Genomic DNA, 19,790 nt, shown 5'->3' on the forward strand with positions numbered 1-19,790 from the left:
AAACGGATCTGTTCCTCTGTTTGGGAAAGTAACCCATCTGAAATTTCTGTTTTTGTTTAGTGTGTATGCACAAATTATTTTTCATTAAAAGTGGTTTGAGATGCTAAGTCGGAAGTGATCAGATGAGGTCAGGTTGAGTTTAACATTGCACTTTTGATGACTTCACGTGCATAGGTATGTGCATGCATGTGTGTGCTTGGTGCTTGCTTGGTCTGTATAGGCACATAAACTACATGGCGCCAGCATACTTTGATATCATGGCGTTTTAACATGATTAAACCATTCAGACACACCACAATGACCCGATCTCGATTAATCCATATCGTTGTTTTGATGTGCACCGTGTTTCGATGTGACGCGGTCGAAAGTCTAACCATTGGCCTTCTGCTCTCTGGGCAGAGGCTTTATCCACAAGACCACACGGATGATGTATACCTTTTGTCACCTAGAAAACCAAGTATATATCTTGTGAAACATGTTCACTGGTATTCCAATTATATCCTGAGTTCAGCATCATTTACCATTCCCACTGACAACTACAATCAAACCCGTGAAGATCCGGATTAGAATTTTACTTCATTAACCCATCGTAAGCAGCGACTAAGGGGATCGGGTGGTTAGGGTCGCTAACCTGGTTGACACACGCCATCCTGTCCAAATTGCCTAGACCGATATTCATGCGGTTTATGACTGGTATATCTGTTCCAGGCTCGACTATTTACCGACGACCGTCAGTTAGCTGGAATATTGCCGCGTGTGGCGTATAAATCTAAACTCGCTGAGTGAAATATAATCATGAATAACAGTAAAAACTCAGGATGTTAGCACATATTTAATAACTAAGCATACCGAGTGCTAAATGTACAAGCTTAATGTAAAACAACACATATATATAAATCAATGAAAGCGAGTTTACCAATAGGTCTACAATTAGCATATATGCATCACCAGCATTATTGTCACACACACTTTCAGATAAAACTTTAACAATACAACTTTGTACCTGGCATTCTTTGACCTATTTATACACGCGTTGTATTCTGGCTATGGCTATATGAACACTTTGAAATATACTCATGGAAACAAATAAGGGAACACGTGAAAGTACAAGTGTTCTTTTATTTATTTCCAGAATTTCACATACAGTGCAATACATAGCTTGAGAAGAAGCCAGGAAAAGAATAAAGGAACACCGGTACTTTCACGTGTTCCCTTATTTGTTTTCCTGAGTATATACAGTTGTCCCTAATATGTACATGTTATCACACTATTAATGTTCATTGAATAAATCTTTATCAAATTATGTAGCACTATATATTTCCTCAAAAGCAGAACAGAGTTAAAAAAAAACATCATATCATAACAAAAATCATCGAAATCCGATACTTCAAAGACAGAAACGTGATGTTCAGAAGATGAAGAAACTTGGAAAGTCGGCGTCCTTTCTCGCTCGTCTGCGTGGAGGAGGTTGGCTCAAGCGGCTGACTGACGCTTCCTCTCCGTCTGGAATGGTTTGCATCCAACGCCGGTCTTCTACATTGGAAGAAGGGGGAGCATTGCTCCTTTCATCACATTCTCCAAGGCGTCGTTGCTCAAAGTAATCATAGAGATGACGCGGTTTTAACGATGTTGGTTCTGCGGGTGTGGCTGGACGCCTACAGACCACAGGTGCAGGTTGGCTACAGGAGGCCGAGCCTCTGCAGCCAGAGTTGGTTCCCCCTGTATCAGAAGCCCTTCTTTCCGGGGGACCTTTCACACCATCTCTAGAAGCAGTGTCAGTTACACTTTGGTCTGAGCTTGCTTTCTTTGCTTCCATGCTGAGAGCCATCACACGGTTGTGATATGACCGCGGGCGTGTTTGAAAAGCTTTTTGTCCAGCCATGTAGTTGCTCTCTATTTCATCGATGTCCTTTAAAATGGATTCGTCCAAATCTATTGGTTTCCTTTTCTGAGAAAGTGCATCTTTCTTAGCATTGCTTCCTGGACTGAAAGCGTCCTTGTGTGTGATTTCCCCAACGCATTCGTCTCGCCACATACGAGAGACAGGAATATCCTCAAATCTTTTCGTTGACGTCTGCCTGCTGTCATGAATTGAGCTTCTGCTAAAGGACCCGGCGCTGCCAGATAAAGACAATGGTGGTGGCTCATGTTCTCGCTTCCTTTCAGGGACAGACTGCTTGCAGAGGGAGCGGGTCGTATTCATGGTGGTATTCTCTTGCGAACACTTCAGATGTTTGTTTTTCCAATCACATGTGCTCCTCGGTAGAGAGTTCGGGGTTAGAACAACCTTATTAGCACACTTCGGCGTAACCGTCGCCTTACTTGGAATGATTTTAGTCTCTGCTAGTTCTGATTTGATGGATGTGTGTTGCACAGGGTGGCACCAAGTCTTCCCCTTTCTCGGGGCTTGCTCTTTTCCCGCGGCAGCACCCATCACGCGGCCTATGCGGCTGTCACCATCAAGAGAATGAATCAGGATTGTCATGACGTCAACTTAACAACACGGCATAGAGAGATGACGTCATGAATCATGATATGACGTCTCGTTCAATAACAATGACGTCACGATGAATGCATGTAACAGCCACGGCAGATTTTGTAGAAGTATCAGTTCCAGTGATAAATTCTTGCTTGTGAACAGTTTGATCATCTGTTGTAATGGGGTCCGCGTCGTCAAAGGAAGGCAAGACTTCTGGAACATCGGAAATTGGAAGGGGCTATAGTCATGGCGCCGTGCAAGTATATAGCCTTGATTCTGAGAGTGATACCATTGTTGAAGGATTTGTAAATACACTGTCTACGGGTAAGAGATCTTTTGATGAGACTGCTAACAAAGATGCTATCTCTGATGTGGCTCTCATGGCAACCAAACCGTGCGTACCCAACATTCATGAAGAGGCACCGCTTAGAAATACAGCAAAATTAGTTTTGGATAAAGGGGGTCGCCGTGCATCTCGTTTTGGAAAGGATAAGTGTTTGGTTGGACTTGAGAACCATCGCAAGGTTGGATCCCCTCAGTTGTTAATGGCAGCGAGAGAAAGCTACGGTCACATTAAGGACGCGGCAGACCTGATGTGGATGTCGCCGAGTCCAGTGACAACAGAAGGGAATATCCTCGCTGGTACCTCATCTAGTAATCATGAGACAAACAAAGCAGAAGTTACAAACCAGAATATATTCCGAGAAGTGTCAGACAAAGCACTCAAAGTAAAGGATCCAGTCGGCATGTCAGATCCTGTAAAACATTGTGAAGCTGGGCATCTTCCTCGCTCTCCGTTACTTGATCATCATTTGCCTGACAAGCGAGAACCCGGAAGGGACAGAATTGGTTTGAATACCCCGCCACCTTGGTTGATGTGTGATACATCCTCAAGTACACATAACAAACGTCCACACGAGTTGGACTGCATCTTACAATATCCAATACTAAATTCAAGTGACTATCAGATGGACATTTTGCCAGAAAAAAGCGTTGGAACTTTGGGGCCTTCCCTTGGACCTCTGAAATATGGGAAACTAGGACTACAAGGGGGTGCTATCCGAAAGGAGCTCGAGAAGGAGGGAATTCTCGGAACTGGATCCGACGACCAGCAGAACCCGGATGTGGTCCTTCGCGAGCTGCGTCAGATGGGGATTGTTCGACAAACAAGTTGCGGCACTAGTTATGACCTTGAATTTGACGATGACTTCAGTTCACATGTTGCACGTGCATCGAGACTGCCGCCAATCGAAATCGAGTCTTTGAGGCGGAAACTAGAAGAAAAGGAAAAGCGCCACCACGAGCAAGTGCGAAAGAATGAGATTGAGCGACAGGAGAAGGTTGAAAAGTTCAAGGAGCGGCAGAAGTCTGCCAAATTTCGGCGTCAGCATATTAAGCAGAGCCCTAGTCTGACGGAGTCGCCGACGGAGGCCGAGAGACTGAAACTAAAAATGTTGGATATGGAATTACAATAATACTGATTATCTGAATGATTCCTAATTTTTAGCTTTGGTCACCCGTTTGAAAGAGAGGACAAAGACATGAATTGCCAAGGCTTCGCATGGTCCATAATGAAAGAGTAAACAATTTGATGCATGGCCGCTAAGGTTGGTTCGGGGTGTCTTTACACTGCGACAACGTCTACATATGTTACACACCCCTTATGCTGCAGTATCAATAATGACACATTTTGGATTTAGTTTCCAAATACAAATATACCTCATAGAAATAAAACAGCAACCCTTTCGATCCTGTTACTAACATGGTTCTTAACAATTGGGAATACTGCAGTGTTCCCATCGTACTGAGGGATCTGTAGTGTAACACCACGGTATATTGTCACCGTGTTCCGCCAAGCACCTGTTCCCCGCCTCCTCCATACTGGTGACTGTTTGCATGTTGCTTGGCGAGTCGTTCCTCCCGAGATGTTCATGGGGTGTGTGGGAGTCCCATCGCTGACATGTCTTGCCGCTCTTGGTCACATTGTGCATTCCTCCATAGAAAGCCCTCCCTCCTTCAAACTGCACACACAGCTTACCTTGATAGACACAAGTCAAGGTTAGGGCACATCGAATAGTATGGGACTGAGGTTTTCCTCCTGACAACATATTTATGAGTGAGTGGGTTTAGATTTTCGCCGTTTTAGCAAAATTCAAACAATATCACAGCGTGGACACCACAAATTTGCTTTACATGTTGTACTCATGTGAGGAATCGAATCCGGGTCATCTGCGTGACGAGTGGACGCTTAACCCACAGAGTAACCCCATAGCCCCCACATTATCATGAAGGGGAGCGTTGTACAGTTTCAAACAGTATTTCAGTTCTGTTACCCTTACACACCGATTGGGTGAGATGTGAGATAAGGAGATAAGATGGGTTTTTTTGTTTGTGAGTGTGTGTGTGTGTGTGTGTGTGTGTGTGTGTGTGTGTGTGTGTGTGTGTGTGTGTGTGTGTGTGTGTGTGTGTGTGTGTGTGTGTGTGTGTGTGTGTGTGTGTGTGTGTGTGTGTGTGTGTGTGTGTGTGTGTGTGTGTGTGTGTGTGTGTGTTTTGTTCACATTGGGAATCAAACCCGGATCTTCGGCGTGACAGGCGAAAATATTTACCGCTTGGCTACCTCACCGCCCGTTTAAGAAGGAAACGTGAGCTGATTGGGAGGCCAGTTACGTCATACCCAAAAACATAAATGACTCAACTCATATTTACCCTGTCTGGTGAATGGCATTACTGGGGTAACATGAGGACGGATCTGATGAGAGTCGGTATCTGTGTCGCGATGCGTTATTCATTTTGGGCATGATAGATCCATCAAGATCCGGGCTACAATTGATCGAAGCGACTAACGGGATCGGACGGTCAGGTTCGTATGGCTGACCCATGTTATCGGTTAAGAATGAAGATTTTTATGGATATCAATTTCTTTATTATGAGAACACAACGTTTCGGCGTTAATGCTTACTCCTTCATCAGGTTGTACCTGTTGATGGATGTAACTGCATCATCTCCATATTGATATCGTATCAAGTCTTTGATGAAGGAGTAAGCATTAACTCCGAAACGTTGTGTTCTCACCCGATGAAGGAGTAAGCATTAACTCCGAAACGTTGTGTTCTCACCTGATGAAGGAGTAAGCATTAACTCCGAAACGTTGTGTTCTCACCTGATGAAGGGGTAAGCATTTACTCCGAAACGTTGTGTTCTCACCCGATGAAGGAGTAAGCATTAACTCCGAAACGTTGTGTTCTCACCTGATGAAGGGGTAAGCATTTACTCCGAAACGTTGTGTTCTCACCCGATGAAGGAGTAAGCATTAACTCCGAAATGTTGTGTTATCACCTGATGAAGGCGTAAGCATTTACTCCGAAACGTTGTGTTCTCACCCGATGAAGGAGTAAGCATTAACTCCGAAACGTTGTGTTCTCACCTGATGAAGGGGTAAGCATTTACTCCGAAACGTTGTGTTCTCACCTGATGAAGGGGTAAGCATTTACTCCGAAACGTTGTGTTCTCACCTGATGAAGGGGTAAGCATTTACTCCGAAACGTTGTGTTCTCACCCGATGAAGGAGTAAGCATTAACTCCGAAACGCTGTGTTCTCACCTGATGAAGGGGTAAGCATTTACTCCGAAACGTTGTGTTCTCACCCGATGAAGGAGTAAGCATTTACTCCGAAACGTTGTGTTCTCACCTGATGAAGGGGTAAGCATTTACTCCGAAACGTTGTGTTCTCACCTGATGAAGGGGTAAGCATTAACTCCGAAACGTTGTGTTCTCACCTGATGAAGGGGTAAGCATTTACTCCGAAACGTTGTGTTCTCACCCGATGAAGGAGTAAGCATTAACTCCGAAACGTTGTGTTCTCACCTGATGAAGGGGTAAGCATTAACTCCGAAACGTTGTGTTCTCACCTGATGAAGGAGTAAGCATTAACTCCGAAACGTTGTGTTCTCACCTGATGAAGGAGTAAGCATTTACTCCGAAACGTTGTGTTAACTCCGAAACGTTGTGTTCTCACCCGATGAAGGAGTAAGCATTTACTCCGAAACGTTGTGTTCTCACCTGATGAAGGGGTAAGCATTTACTCCGAAACGTTGTGTTCTCACCTGATGAAGGGGTAAGCATTAACTCCGAAACGTTGTGTTCTCACCTGATGAAGGGGTAAGCATTTACTCCGAAACGTTGTGTTCTCACCCGATGAAGGAGTAAGCATTAACTCCGAAACGTTGTGTTCTCACCTGATGAAGGGGTAAGCATTAACTCCGAAACGTTGTGTTCTCACCTGATGAAGGAGTAAGCATTAACTCCGAAACGTTGTGTTCTCACCTGATGAAGGAGTAAGCATTAACTCCGAAACGTTGTGTTAACTCCGAAACGTTGTGTTCTCACCTGATGAAGGGGTAAGCATTAACTCCGAAACGTTGTGTTCTCACCTGATGAAGGGGTAAGCATTAACTCAAAAACGTTGTGTTCTCACCTGATGAAGGAGTAAGCATTAACTCCGAAACGTTGTGTTTTCAGCTGATGAAGGGGTAAGCATTTACTCCGAAACGTTTTGTTCTCATAATAAAGAAGTTGATATCCAAAAAATCTTCATTCCTATGTATTCCACTTCTAAATGCCCTTCAAAGTCATGTTATCGGTTCTCAATTGCGTAGATCGATGCTCATGCTGTTGATAAAATTGTCTAGACTCGATTATTTACAGACCACCGCCATGTAGTTGGAAAACTGCTGAGTGTGGCGCAAAACTAAACTCACTCACTGTAGTACAGTATTTCACAGTGTTAGCAATAATCACCAGACGCCCAGACAAGCACAGACAACTACACCCTTTCATGCGTTATAGTTAATTTAATCACTCTCAACCGTGACAGAAGGGGGAAATAAGACTGAAAAATAAACACATAAAAATCCTAATAATTACCATTCCTTCAGTTCACAAGGTTCTGGCACCATTAAGAGAAGATATACTGAATTTTAGCAATTATGTTAAAACGGTAAACAAATCAAGCGAAACATTCTAAACACGTGTATCTCGCACGTGTATCTCGTGTATTATGCTGCTTAGAAACAAATACCTTTTCTAAATCAGCACGAGCGCATGTTTAGACAGGACTTACGTTCTATACATTGACTGGTGCCGTGGATACAGACACTTCCCCGGGGGCAAGGGCGAGCAGCACATGTGCCGACAAGTGCCTGTAAGTGAGAGAGAGAACATTCTAAATGCCACCATCAAACCGCTTTCTACACGAAAACACTTTGACATTTAGGAAATATTTAGCTGTCTGGTGTTTAAAACAATATGGTGTTTAATTATTTTTTAAAACTTATGATATAAACATTCACGCGGCTGTTTTTTATGATTTGAAGTAAATGTAATTACATCGCTTCCTGTGATAGCTAGACTAGTTTAAGTGATAATTTCTGAAAAAAAATGACCAATGAAAGACACAAGTCCTTAGACTTGCACAATTCTCTAAGGTGAAAATTTATAGTTTAACTGATAATTTCGAAAACATGATACATAACAGACTTGGATCCTTGGAATAACAAACCTGTGAGTTTATAAAGTTGGCTAATTACACGATGAGTATTTCATGTAAGAATGGAGGCTGTGCCTCATTTCTACCCAGGAACCTTGCCAACCTTGAGTTGTGAAAATACTGCCGTTCTTACTTTAGGTTTAAGTCCTTACACGTATCAGTACGTGTTAGCTGGAATTACCATTGTAGATTGCAAACCCGCACGCTAGGCATATACAGTTTGAGGTGTTGTTGAGGTGTCCAATTAAAGAACTCTCGGATAAAAAGTCTACTCTGCTGACTTATAACTGTTTACAACAAAGAAAAAAAACACAAAACATTTCATTATCCAAATATTGACAACCAGATCGACATGCAATGTCACGCAGAATTGAAGAGAACATCATACAGGGTGTACAGAGTACAAAGTGATGTAGGTGTAAGATGTGTATCACTAAATAGCGAAACCAAACACCACATATGCTGACAGAGTAAAACCCAAAACACAAAAACCTCAGTTGTGGGAGACCAGTGGACTCGTTTGTGTTCTACTGTCTGAATGGGGTTGCGCAACAGAGAAAAATGACCAGTGTTACAGTGTGCCTGTGAATCAACATTGAAAACTTGTGTTTATGGGCACACACTTAAGCATAAAGTTGAATCCTTACTGAAAACAATGTCAAAGAGCAATGTGTTTAGTGTTTAGCGAAATTCCAGCAACATCACAACGGGATGGGCTTCATCAACATACCCATATGGGGAATCGAACCCGGGTCTTTTGGCGTGACGAGCGAACGCTTTAACACTAGGCTACCGCACCGCCATCTGGGTGAACGAATGTGCTGTAGCACAACAGATTCAATTTTTTCGAAATCTAAGGAAACATGAACGGCTTTGAGCGAAACTGCACAGCCAGAACCTTGGCGTGTCTGTCTTCTTTGATTAAGCGCTGCAGTATGAAGAGGTTAAAAGACCATCTTAGGCACGTGTACCAGAACGGTACTGACACGTGTACTATGGTAAGTCTACCTCTCTCTACCTGTATCATAGGTTGATTGTGTAACGGACGTGTGGTTGACAATACATGAGCCATTTGTACTTATGATAATTTGCACCTAAAAGCCTCCCCATCAACCACAGTATGAATAGTTCGGTGTGCAGCAACCCATGCTTGTCGTAAGAGGAGACTGACAGATCCGGTGACCAGACTCGCTGACTTGGTATTCGTATTACGTATATAGATGCAGATGATTGGCGTTGACAACGAGCTCAATTATTCGTTTCTCGTCGTTATCAAGTACACCATGCTTAAGATCTTTTTAGTGCCCAACATTTCCAAACGATCACAAATTTGACGTCAGATGACAAATTTGGTCCTTACCAAATGCTGAGTAGTGTAGTGCCACACAAGAAGATGAACGGGGTCTCTATCCACAAACCGTTCGTAACGCTACGACATACCGTAACCTACGACATATCGTAACCTACGACACATCGTAACCCTATTCTACATCACTCACTTGGGAGGTTCCAGGAGGTAGAGTACTCAATCGTATATGAGAGACGTTGTTGAGGATTAGGTGGTCTCAGTATTCGCCAGAACGTTGTACTCTTCATTAGTTGCAGCTGTTGCACAGAAATGTATGGTGTCAGTTATTTGACGGGCCCAGCTTCTATTACTTCCAGGCCGCAGTGTTACAGCTGTATTGCGGCATAAAACAATATTCACATGCGAACTGGTCCACCATTAAGCCACTTTTGGCAATATTTCAGCAATATCAGGACAGGGGAGACTAGAAATGGGATTTACACATTGTACTCATTCATGAGAGGAATCAGGTCTTCTTTGGGTACTAGGCTACAACACAGCTCGTACTTCACCGTGAACTGAACATCTGACGCATGGTACATGGTACTACAGTCTGATTGCAAAGAAAAGAGGATAAGCGGAATAGTTGGAACAGTGAAACAAATGCACGTGCGGTAAGTGATTAGGCTTAACTTAGACCGTCCCTGATCGTTCTCGCTGTTCCATTCAATATGCTTACCCCTCTGTAATGCAAACCAGTAATTGCGAATCTACGATTGTTTGTAAAACAACTTTTATCCTCAGTTTAATGAAATTCTGAGATTTATATGTTGATTTGGCAAGGTAAATTTATGAAGATTCTTCTTACGAAGGTGTTGTCTCGTCAAGAGTTTGGAGATAAGGTTTATTACACGGAGACTGGGGTGATTGTTGTGGTCATTCTTTCATGTTATAATTATTAACAGTTAATTTTTAAAATTAATTAAGATTATCATACACCTAGGTGGAACATAAAACGGCTTCATCTATGTTTTTCTTCCCTCTTTCTCCAGCATACAAATCTCCGCTTTATCTGTGGTATTATACAGCTTTCAAACGGATATATTTCAAAGGAGATTATTGAAATAACAGTCAGTCCACCCAATTACTCTTCAGTTTTAGTCTCCAGACCTTGGTGGAATTGGGAATGTGGAAAGGTTAACAGTGCGAGAATAGGGACTTGTAACATCTTCCATGATCTCTGATTACTACTTAGATAGTTCAAAGAAATGTTTGAAAATAAGTTTTGCGTTAATATAATTTCACCCGAGCTTGAAGTAGAAATGTGAATGAGAGGCGAGAAAACACGGAATGTGTAAATTTTGTATTGGTTCCACTGGTGATTTTCATTTACGATTTCAGTTTGTCCATTGCCGTTGGCTCGACAAGTGATCAAGGAAAAGTTCTTAACTTATTTATAAATTAATCCGGTACTTTTATTGATTAACTATTAAAATTTTCTTTCTTGAGTGTTTCAGTGGAAGATGTAGTCCAAGGGACCGGTTATCGGAGACGAAGAAACAGAGTAATACGCTCCCCTGTAACCATAATAAAACCAAACGTGAAAGCAGGAGTGAACCCGTAGTGAAACCGAACCCATAGTAAAACCAAACGTGAAAACAGAAATGAACCAATAGCAAAACCAAACGTGAAATGAACCCAGGACTGTGCCAAGAAGTGAACCCAGAAGTAAAACCGGAAGCGAAATTTCCATCTTGATATCAGTCCAGTCTAAGTAAACTTAGTCTCAGTGTTATTCGTTACACTCCACCACTGAGTCTAACAAACCCTAGTAGAAGGTCGTGTCAGGTAGCCTTTGAGCGACCCATGACCGTCCAGTCAAACGCAAGACGGTTTAACAGATTTAACCAATCAGACAACGTTTACTACTTGAGGGACTTACAAAATGTTCAGGTCACTGACACAGATCTATCCACACACACACAAAATCCGCATATAACTTACCATTAACTAATATCTCTACATTCGTAACTACTCGCCTCTTTCCGTAACCTGCAAGAAGGCGCCCCGAAATTGAAAACTATGGGTAGCTATAATTCAATATCTGATGTATTACATGACTCAGTTGTTGAGTATACCGGACGTCGAATGACCAAATCTCGGTTGTCAGATGCGTGCAGAAACTTACAAAACAGCACGGAGTTTGTTTTTTGAACGAAGCGGATCACTCTCCTTAAGCTAGGAAATTGTTAACTTAATTCAAGTGTTAAAACAAATACAGAAATAGCTTAAATTTACTCAAGCATTTCTCAAGGGCGTTATTCAGAGCTGACACTCATTACACTGACCCTTCAGCAGACTCTTTTTGTTGATTCTGGGCTTGATGTGAACCTCGCTCCATTTCATCCCTGTCGTGCTCGATAGTGAGGACAGGTACGGAGAAACAGAGGGCCAGGGGAGTACCGGAAAGTTCTGCTGTCTCAGAAAATCTGACCGAAATTATCTTGCTGATGTGTGAAGGTTCGCCTCTGTGTTGTACGGCTAATTTTCTTGCTTATTAAAACTGATTCCTGTTGTGCGTTGCCAACACGGCATATAGTATCGATATGCTTTTTGTTATTGTGTTTCCCGGCTACATAGCGTGCTGGATATCTTTAAAGGATCACAGAAAATAATTCTAGCATTAAAAAAAAATATCAGTATGTCAATGTAACTCGGGAAGCCGAACACAAAAGGCTTCAGTGTGAAACCAACCACACCTGTTGTAGAATTAATAAGTTAGGTCTGTGTACAAATCAATACAAATTGGTGTAAAGTGAGATTCTTGACAGGCATTTAGAAGTCGGTATTCTAATATAAGACAAAGTTTACGGATGTCAAATTCTTCTTTATTGTTTACACAATGTTCCTGTGGTATTCCTTGCCCCTTCGTCGGGTGGTTGGTAATTAACAGTTAAACAGGTCCTGCAATTTAATGGCAAAAATAATAGGAACAGAAACAAATTGGAAAATATCATTCACGTTGCAGAAACAGTGGTCAAGTTTCAAAAGTTGGCATATTCTGGACATTCTATGTGAATATACTATTTCTTCCACAGACTGGATACGTCAACGACGTCTCTCTTTAGGAATTCCTCCTTACTCCTATTGCAATACAATGGCTATTTGTCGAAGAGTCTGAGGCGTGTTTTGACAATGAGGTACTCGTCGATCGAATTCATCCCTTAGGTGTTCTATCGGGTTTAGATCTGGTGATCGGGAAGGTCATGGCAAGACATTGACGTTAGAATTGTCAAGGTATCGGACTGTGACACGTGCTATAGGTGACGTAGCGTTGTCATGCTGAAACATTTCCACGTGTCTGCCCATAATCGGAATATAATGACTTCGTTGAGGTACCGATTTACTGTCACGTTCTCCTGAACCACTACCATCAGATTGTTCGCTGGATATCGCACTCCACACCAACACATTGCCTCTACCGAATCTGTCGACCTATCGGATGTAGTTAGGAGCAAGACGTACATTTCTCTGAAGGGAAACACGCTGTGTCCCATCTCGCCCGTGAAGAAGAAATCGTGATTCATCAATGGAACAGACTTGACTCCAGTTTCAGAACTCCACCGCAAGCGATTTGCCCCTTCGTCAGGTGGATGCTAACTAACAGTTCCGGTCTCACTTATGAAGTCCACCCCGAAATAAATGAAGATAGTAATGTTAAAATGTTATGGGCCCAAACATGTGGTGTAGACTCTCTTTTTTGAATCGACCATCTTGCATTAGAAGATTGCAGACTACACTGCCCCCAAAAGCGTAAACATGTATTTATTGCAGAAATACACAGTTGCATATAGTTCAATGAAGAAATCTTAAGAGCAGGATGGAAAAAATAGCAACATTGTTTAACATTACATTTCATTGCCATGTTACGCGATATTGAGCTGCAATTGATGTGAGCTACAAAACATACCAGTTTATGTTTGAAGTTACAAAGTCAATCACGAGATCGTATGCATGTTGTTGTCATGAAAAGGTGACTTGGGAATATTGGACGAGACAAACCATTTTATAATTCAACGACTACATGAAAAATATAATAACAATGTTTGACCACACGATTCCATTTTAGGTCTGCTTGCGGACGAACGTGTTACAGGTCGCCTATTCCAAATCAGCATCTGCAGAATTTGAAACACTTAACTCCTTGTGCTAATAATTTCGAGGGTTTTCACCACAGCAAATATTTAATAATTTAAGTAGAATTGGAGGCGGCCCAGTTGTTTAAGACCCCTCACCTCGCTGCGTAGAGTTGCGTCTCTTTGGCTAGTCAGGAATCTGTCCTCGTGGGTTTTAACTACTGCTTCGCCAGATCATATTTTTAGGTTGGTCAGTCCTATAATTTTGTCAATTAGTTTCAAGTAAGAAATGTAGCTGCATCACTTCAGGCTTTTCTTCACCTTCAAGTAAGTGAGTGAGTTTAGCTTTATGCCGCGCTCATCACTATTCCAGCTACATGGCGGCGGTTTGTAAATAATCTAATGTGGAAAAGATACTCCAGTGATCAACAGCATGAGCATCGATCTTCACGATTGGGTTACGATAACATGATTGTTTATGCACGGAATACTCGCCATGTATAATACGATTCACTCGCCAAATAGATTTACAAGTGAATTATGACTACGAATTTGGGCTGTGATCCTCAATACCCACGATATATCACCGCTAGCATTGTATTTTATGTTACCGAATGTATAAGGCTGTTTGTTGTTTTTCGAGTCCAGACAAGCCGCTGATTTCTTGTTATCCCCTGCAACGCGTTTTGCGGGGGTATTGAAATGGACTTCACCGTCCGTGTGTCAGTCCGCACGTTTGTCATTTTCAGAGCAGAACTCCTTGGCAACAAGTTTGACTTAAATTGTTGGCAGTTCACCATCCATATTTCTTCAAAAAAATTGGCATATATATAGGTCTGGTGGTGAACTTGAGCCTATGGTAGTTTGGAATTTCTGAACATTTTTTTTGCATGTTCATGGAACACGTTTGCCTTCAACTCACTTTGGTTGCAGAGCTCCTTTCTGGAGCAGAACTTAAATACTTTCAATATGTTCCTTCCCCTTTGCTATTTACACTGTAAAACATTTGACATAGTCATAACTAGCAGACATATTCATGAAGAGTATTTTGCAGTTAATTATCAATACCCTACTATGACAATACCTGTGGTAAGCTATCGGCATTGACGTTAATCCATCCAGGTGCGTTGACTACCATTCCTGGTGTTGTAGTAGATGTTTCGTGGTTCAGCTCACACGAAGACGTATCTGTGTCGTAGTTGAAGGAGGTACAAATAACATCATACATGCACTGCATGGCACAATGGTACTGGGTACGTGAGGACTTCATAACATAGGTGGAGCCCGACAGACGCTGCTTTTGGAACACACTGCCGGAAAGTCTCTCTGAGAGTTCGGTACATGCCATGGCTGCTTGAGTCACACTCAGAAACAAAACTACCACAACAGATACCACATTTATCATCGTTGACTTTGTCACTGCGTGGGCAACGGTTAAGCATTCGTAGAGTCAAAATCACCTCTTTGTATTAATTGCAAGAAAATGTCACAATGTTTCCAATTATGGTCCAGAAACACTGTACTGTTATCTTCTTAGTCAAAGCTGATACCGCTAAGCATGTATTTTGTAAGGAACTCTCAACTGTCTCATCTTGCGTTTTCCAGCAGTAAATTGTTTTCATGAAGTTGTGACTGCGCAAGGTCCTGATGAGCTTGCGTTGTAAAGAAACTTCGAACTACATCGATCTTTGAAGTTTCCTTGGATACCTCTTTTGTTAAAGACACGGCGAATGATGATCTCATTTCTTTCACAGTCACAGACTGGAGTATGTCATGCAGCCAACACAAAGCCAGGAGAACAAATGCTAATTTATGCAGTGGTAGTCTGTTCAATGACGGATCTATACGGTTATTTGTAATCATTGTGAAGTGAAGAGACGACGTCTTTGTTGGCGGATATCTACCATGACGTTTTTGTCATTCATATTTTGATCGGCGGGAAGCCTGGTTGCGTTCATTATTTCCAGCATCAAGTAACAAGTTATTTTGTTGTTGTTTTGTTTCATGTGAAACGGAATGCTTTTATGTTGTTAGGGAGACACATGAAACAATCAACCCAGCTCATGAATGATTGACATTTAATGTTCTACTGTTCAATTCTCATAAACTTTCATGCGAGTGTAGAGACTTCACACAACCTATGCAGCATTTAACATCACCGGTTTACACATTTGCTGAAAATGAATGCAGCTAAGTGTACTACGTTTTATGATAATTAATTTCAAGCAATTTCATTTCCAAACACATCATTTTCGTATAATGAAGCAATTTCAAAGTTTACATGGCAAGATCCCGGTAACCCTGAGTACTTTCGCCACCAATGCCAGAGGATATCCAGTTCCATTGACCACCAACAGGTAAAACCGTCAAATAGTAGGAAAAAGTCAAAACAGTAGTGAAAGGCAGTTATGGCACCCAGACGAATGAGCATGTCCTACTCTACTTCAACACTCTCATTCTGCACCATTTGACCAGAAAAGCAATTTCCTGTCTGTTTTCCAATACGTTAACAAAAGTCAGAACATGACAAGCCAGGGCTAATGAGTATGAACCATTAGAATGACAAGACATGTTTGTCGATGAAGCCGAAAATAATCTGACGGGCTGAAAAAACGGTACCATGGAATAAAAAACAATATCGTGCAATAACAACAAAAGAAAGTGAGGCAATTCGAGAATAGTAGACTCGGTCTCTTTACATACGAATTATTCGAAACGAGCATCCTTCCTATGGTATCTGACGTCGCAGTTCGTTATTCACACCTTTAATTAGTGTTACCTGGGACTCGTGGAGATTGCAAATCAGTTCGCTATAGCCATTAAGTACGTGATAGGGAATTTGTTTTTCACGACTTTTTGATATGATAACATATTGTGGTTTATTCGGGACTTTTAAAACAGTTCGCTATATCTGTCACTTCGTTATATCCGTGTTCGTTATAAAAGTATTCTACTGAAATTCGTATGTAATGAGGCCGAGTGTGATATTTTATTTATTCTCCACGCCATACATGCACTAAATTGACAAAACAGCGTGTGTTTGGTTTTTGTAGTTTTATTGTTCAAACTGAAATCGGTTTCATAAAGAGGTTTGGAAAGAATTTTGTACTGCAGTACATTATTTGCATGACGTCACACTAATGACGTCACCACGCCATTCTCGCCTGTCCTTAGTGTAATCTACACTAAACCTACACCATAGCACCCCGTTTCTTGGTTTGCAGTTGCTTATTACGTTATGTTTTTTCTACCGATATGTCTAAGTTCGACTGAAAATTAAATAGCGACACGGTATCGAAAAGTTTACATTCCCACAATGCAAGCAGTAGACTGAATGAATTCAGGTATTTATTATGAATGAAAAAGTAGTTTTGTCACAACGAGACTGACCTGAGAGGTCATCGTAATATTTTGTCTACAAAATATATAGTTATGCCGAGGTGTTTTATTTTGTAGGTATTGTTGCTACCTCAATTTCGAGTTACAATCAGAGGTCAGCATGGCCTTGCAGTCAGCTCCCTGGGGGGGTATATGAGCCTCGCCTCGGTCTGGCGCTCTCTTTTCAAAATTGTTACTATCTTGTGATCCATAGTAATATAATTCTGTATGTAAGGCAAAACTGCCTTTATTATTTGATTTGCATTAATTCCCATTTATGCATGTAATTTTCATACTTCCTTTATGCATGATGTAAGCATATATTATGTAAGTTGCAACATTATTATATATCGTTTATGACCACACCCCTGCAAGCTCAGTCTCCTTTTTCTTGTATATACTTCTCACTTCTTGGAAGAAGGGGTGTGGTCACTATTCATTTCTTCTGGCAATAAACCCTTAAACTTTTCATTGGTATTTTTTCTTACAACGAGGTTATAATTGGTATCCAGTCAAATCGTTAGAATCTCAGGTCAAGTCGTTACGACACAGGTCACGTCGGTGACATACGAGATTATTATGCAACAACGTTGACCACGTGGATAGAGATCACTCTTCCGTAAGCTCTGAACAGAGAGAAGAGGCTTTCATCCGAGAGGAGCACCCTCTGACATTCACGTCGCTGCCAACGTCGAATAATCCTAGTCCACCGGTCTTCATCGACGATTTTCTGCTGTCAGCTGCTGTCCCAGATAAGGTCTGTACGCCTGGAATCCATAGGACCTCAGTTGTCTGTGAAGGGGCTTACACGTTGACCCAGGCCATGCGTCGCTGATTCGTCGCTGAGCTTTGCGTTAAAACATGCAAACGATATTTGGAAAAAATGGTGAAAAAAATATATAACATGCCTTATTTCAAAGTGGAAAACTCACTGTTGCGTTTGGGCGTTGTGTTTGGGCGTTGTGTTTCCATGTGATGGTGATTGCAGTTAAATTTGAAGTGTTTGGTGATTTCAGTTATAATGTTTCTTTAGTCCGTCATTTTGATTACGATAATAAAATTTACAGTGAAGTATTTCTGTTGCGCTCCGGTGCAGAGATTCTTTACAAGCAAAGATGAATACTTTATTTAACAAACTTCATGGATAATAACTTCAATATTACGTACGTGTGACGTTTTAACACATATGCTTGTACCGTTGTCAAGCAGGAATGGTGCGCTAGGTACGCTGCAGCACTGCCACTCAACTGTGTAACATTATCACACTGGGGTACGCTGCAACATTGTCAGTCAGCTGTGTAGCATCTTGACACTGGGGTACGCTGCAGTATAGCCCGTCAGCTATGTAGCATCTTGACGCAGGGGTACAGTGCAGTATTGCCAGTAAACTGTATAACATGTTGACACTGGGGTATATTCTTGTACCGTTATCAAGCAGGAATGGTGCGCTGGGTACGCTGCTGTATTGCCAGTCAACTGTGTAACATTATCACACTGGGGTGCGCTGGAGTATGGCCCGTCAGCTGTGTAGCATCTTGACACTGGGGTACGCTGCAGTATTGCCAGTAAACTGTGTAACATGTTGACACTGGGGTATATTCTTGTACCGTTGTCAAGCAGGAATGGTGCGCTGGGTACGCTGCTGTATTGCCAGTCAACTGTGTAACATTATCACACTGTGGTACGCTGGAGTATTGCCAGTCAACTGTGTAACATCTTGACACTGGGGTACGCTGGAGCATTGCCAGTGAACTGTGTAACATGTTGACTCTGGGGTGCGCTGCAGCATTGCCAATCAACTGTGTAACATTATCACACTGATGTACGCTGCAGTATTGCCAGTCAGCTGTGTAGCATCTTGACACTGGGGTCACAGGGGCTTGTATCGCTTTGAAACGGCGTTCGAAAGACATATAGATGTATAGACCCTACCCTAGTACTATATAAAAGGGTCAACGTGTATTTTATATAGTACTAGGGTAGGGTCTATACATCTATATGTCTTTCGAACGCCGTTTCAAAGCGATACAAGCCCCTGTGTGTGTAACATCATCACACTGGGGTACGCTGCAGTATTGCCAATAAACTGTGTAACATGTTGACACTGAGGTTGGTTGCAGTGTTGCCAGCAAACTGTGTAACATGTTGACACTGAGGTTGGTTGCAGTATTGCCAGCAAATTGTGTAACATGATGACACTAGGGCTACGCTGCAGTATTCCCATAGCACCATGGGATCAGTGGTATAACACCACGACATAGAATCGTTTGACTCAATCAAGCACCTGTTGCCCGCCTCCTCCATACTGGTGACTGTTTGCATGTTGTTAGGCGAGTCAAACATATTAGAATATCCATGACGTGTGTGGAAATCCCACCACTGACATGTCCGGCCGTACTTGGTAATGTTATGACGGCCCAAGCAAAGGGTTCCTGTCACGAAGCGCTCACCTGGAGAACAAAAGTAAAGTTGAGCGTAAAGAAGATGACCCACGTTTCTTCATAAATGGTTACTTTACATGTATATGCCAGTAACATCGAAACGTCAAAGTGTATTTATGAAAAGGGTAATATGATATTTTTGGTTCAGGAGACAGGAGAATGATTAATGTTATTAGAGACTGCAATAGATAAACAGGAGAATGCTTAATGCTGTCAGAGACTGCAATAGATAAATAAGGGAATGCTTAATGCTGTCAGAGACTAACATAGGTAAATAGGAGATTCATTAATGCTAAAACAGACTGCTGTAGAATACAGCACTGCTGTTAGACTTGCAGTGCAGTGATGTCATAGCGTTGTGACGTCATCAAATTAATGACGTCATAGCATTGTGAGGACATTGTGCAAATTCTACTTAGGAGATAAACATCATGTGTTGGCCAATTTCCGGGTGTTATTGAGTATTTGAAGCACGGGAATGCATTTGGAACCGACGGCGTGAGCCGGAGGTTTCAAATGAAAT

General features: G+C 41.9%; 1 protein-coding gene across 1 annotated transcript; it reads right to left on the bottom strand.

The window, feature by feature from the left end:
• Positions 1-4,248: 4,248 nt before the first annotated feature.
• LOC137293521 (uncharacterized) lies at positions 4,249-14,853 on the bottom strand. Its single transcript, XM_067824120.1, has 3 exons — positions 14,533-14,853; positions 7,599-7,677; positions 4,249-4,517 (listed from the first exon to the last, which is right to left on the bottom strand). The coding sequence occupies exons 1-3, from the start codon at positions 14,851-14,853 to the stop codon at positions 4,249-4,251; spliced, it is 669 nt and encodes a 222-aa protein (XP_067680221.1).
• Between the last annotated feature and the right edge of the window lie 4,937 nt (positions 14,854-19,790).

Source organism: Haliotis asinina, chromosome 8 (assembly GCF_037392515.1).
Source record: "Haliotis asinina isolate JCU_RB_2024 chromosome 8, JCU_Hal_asi_v2, whole genome shotgun sequence".
NCBI lineage: Eukaryota > Metazoa > Mollusca > Gastropoda > Lepetellida > Haliotidae > Haliotis > Haliotis asinina.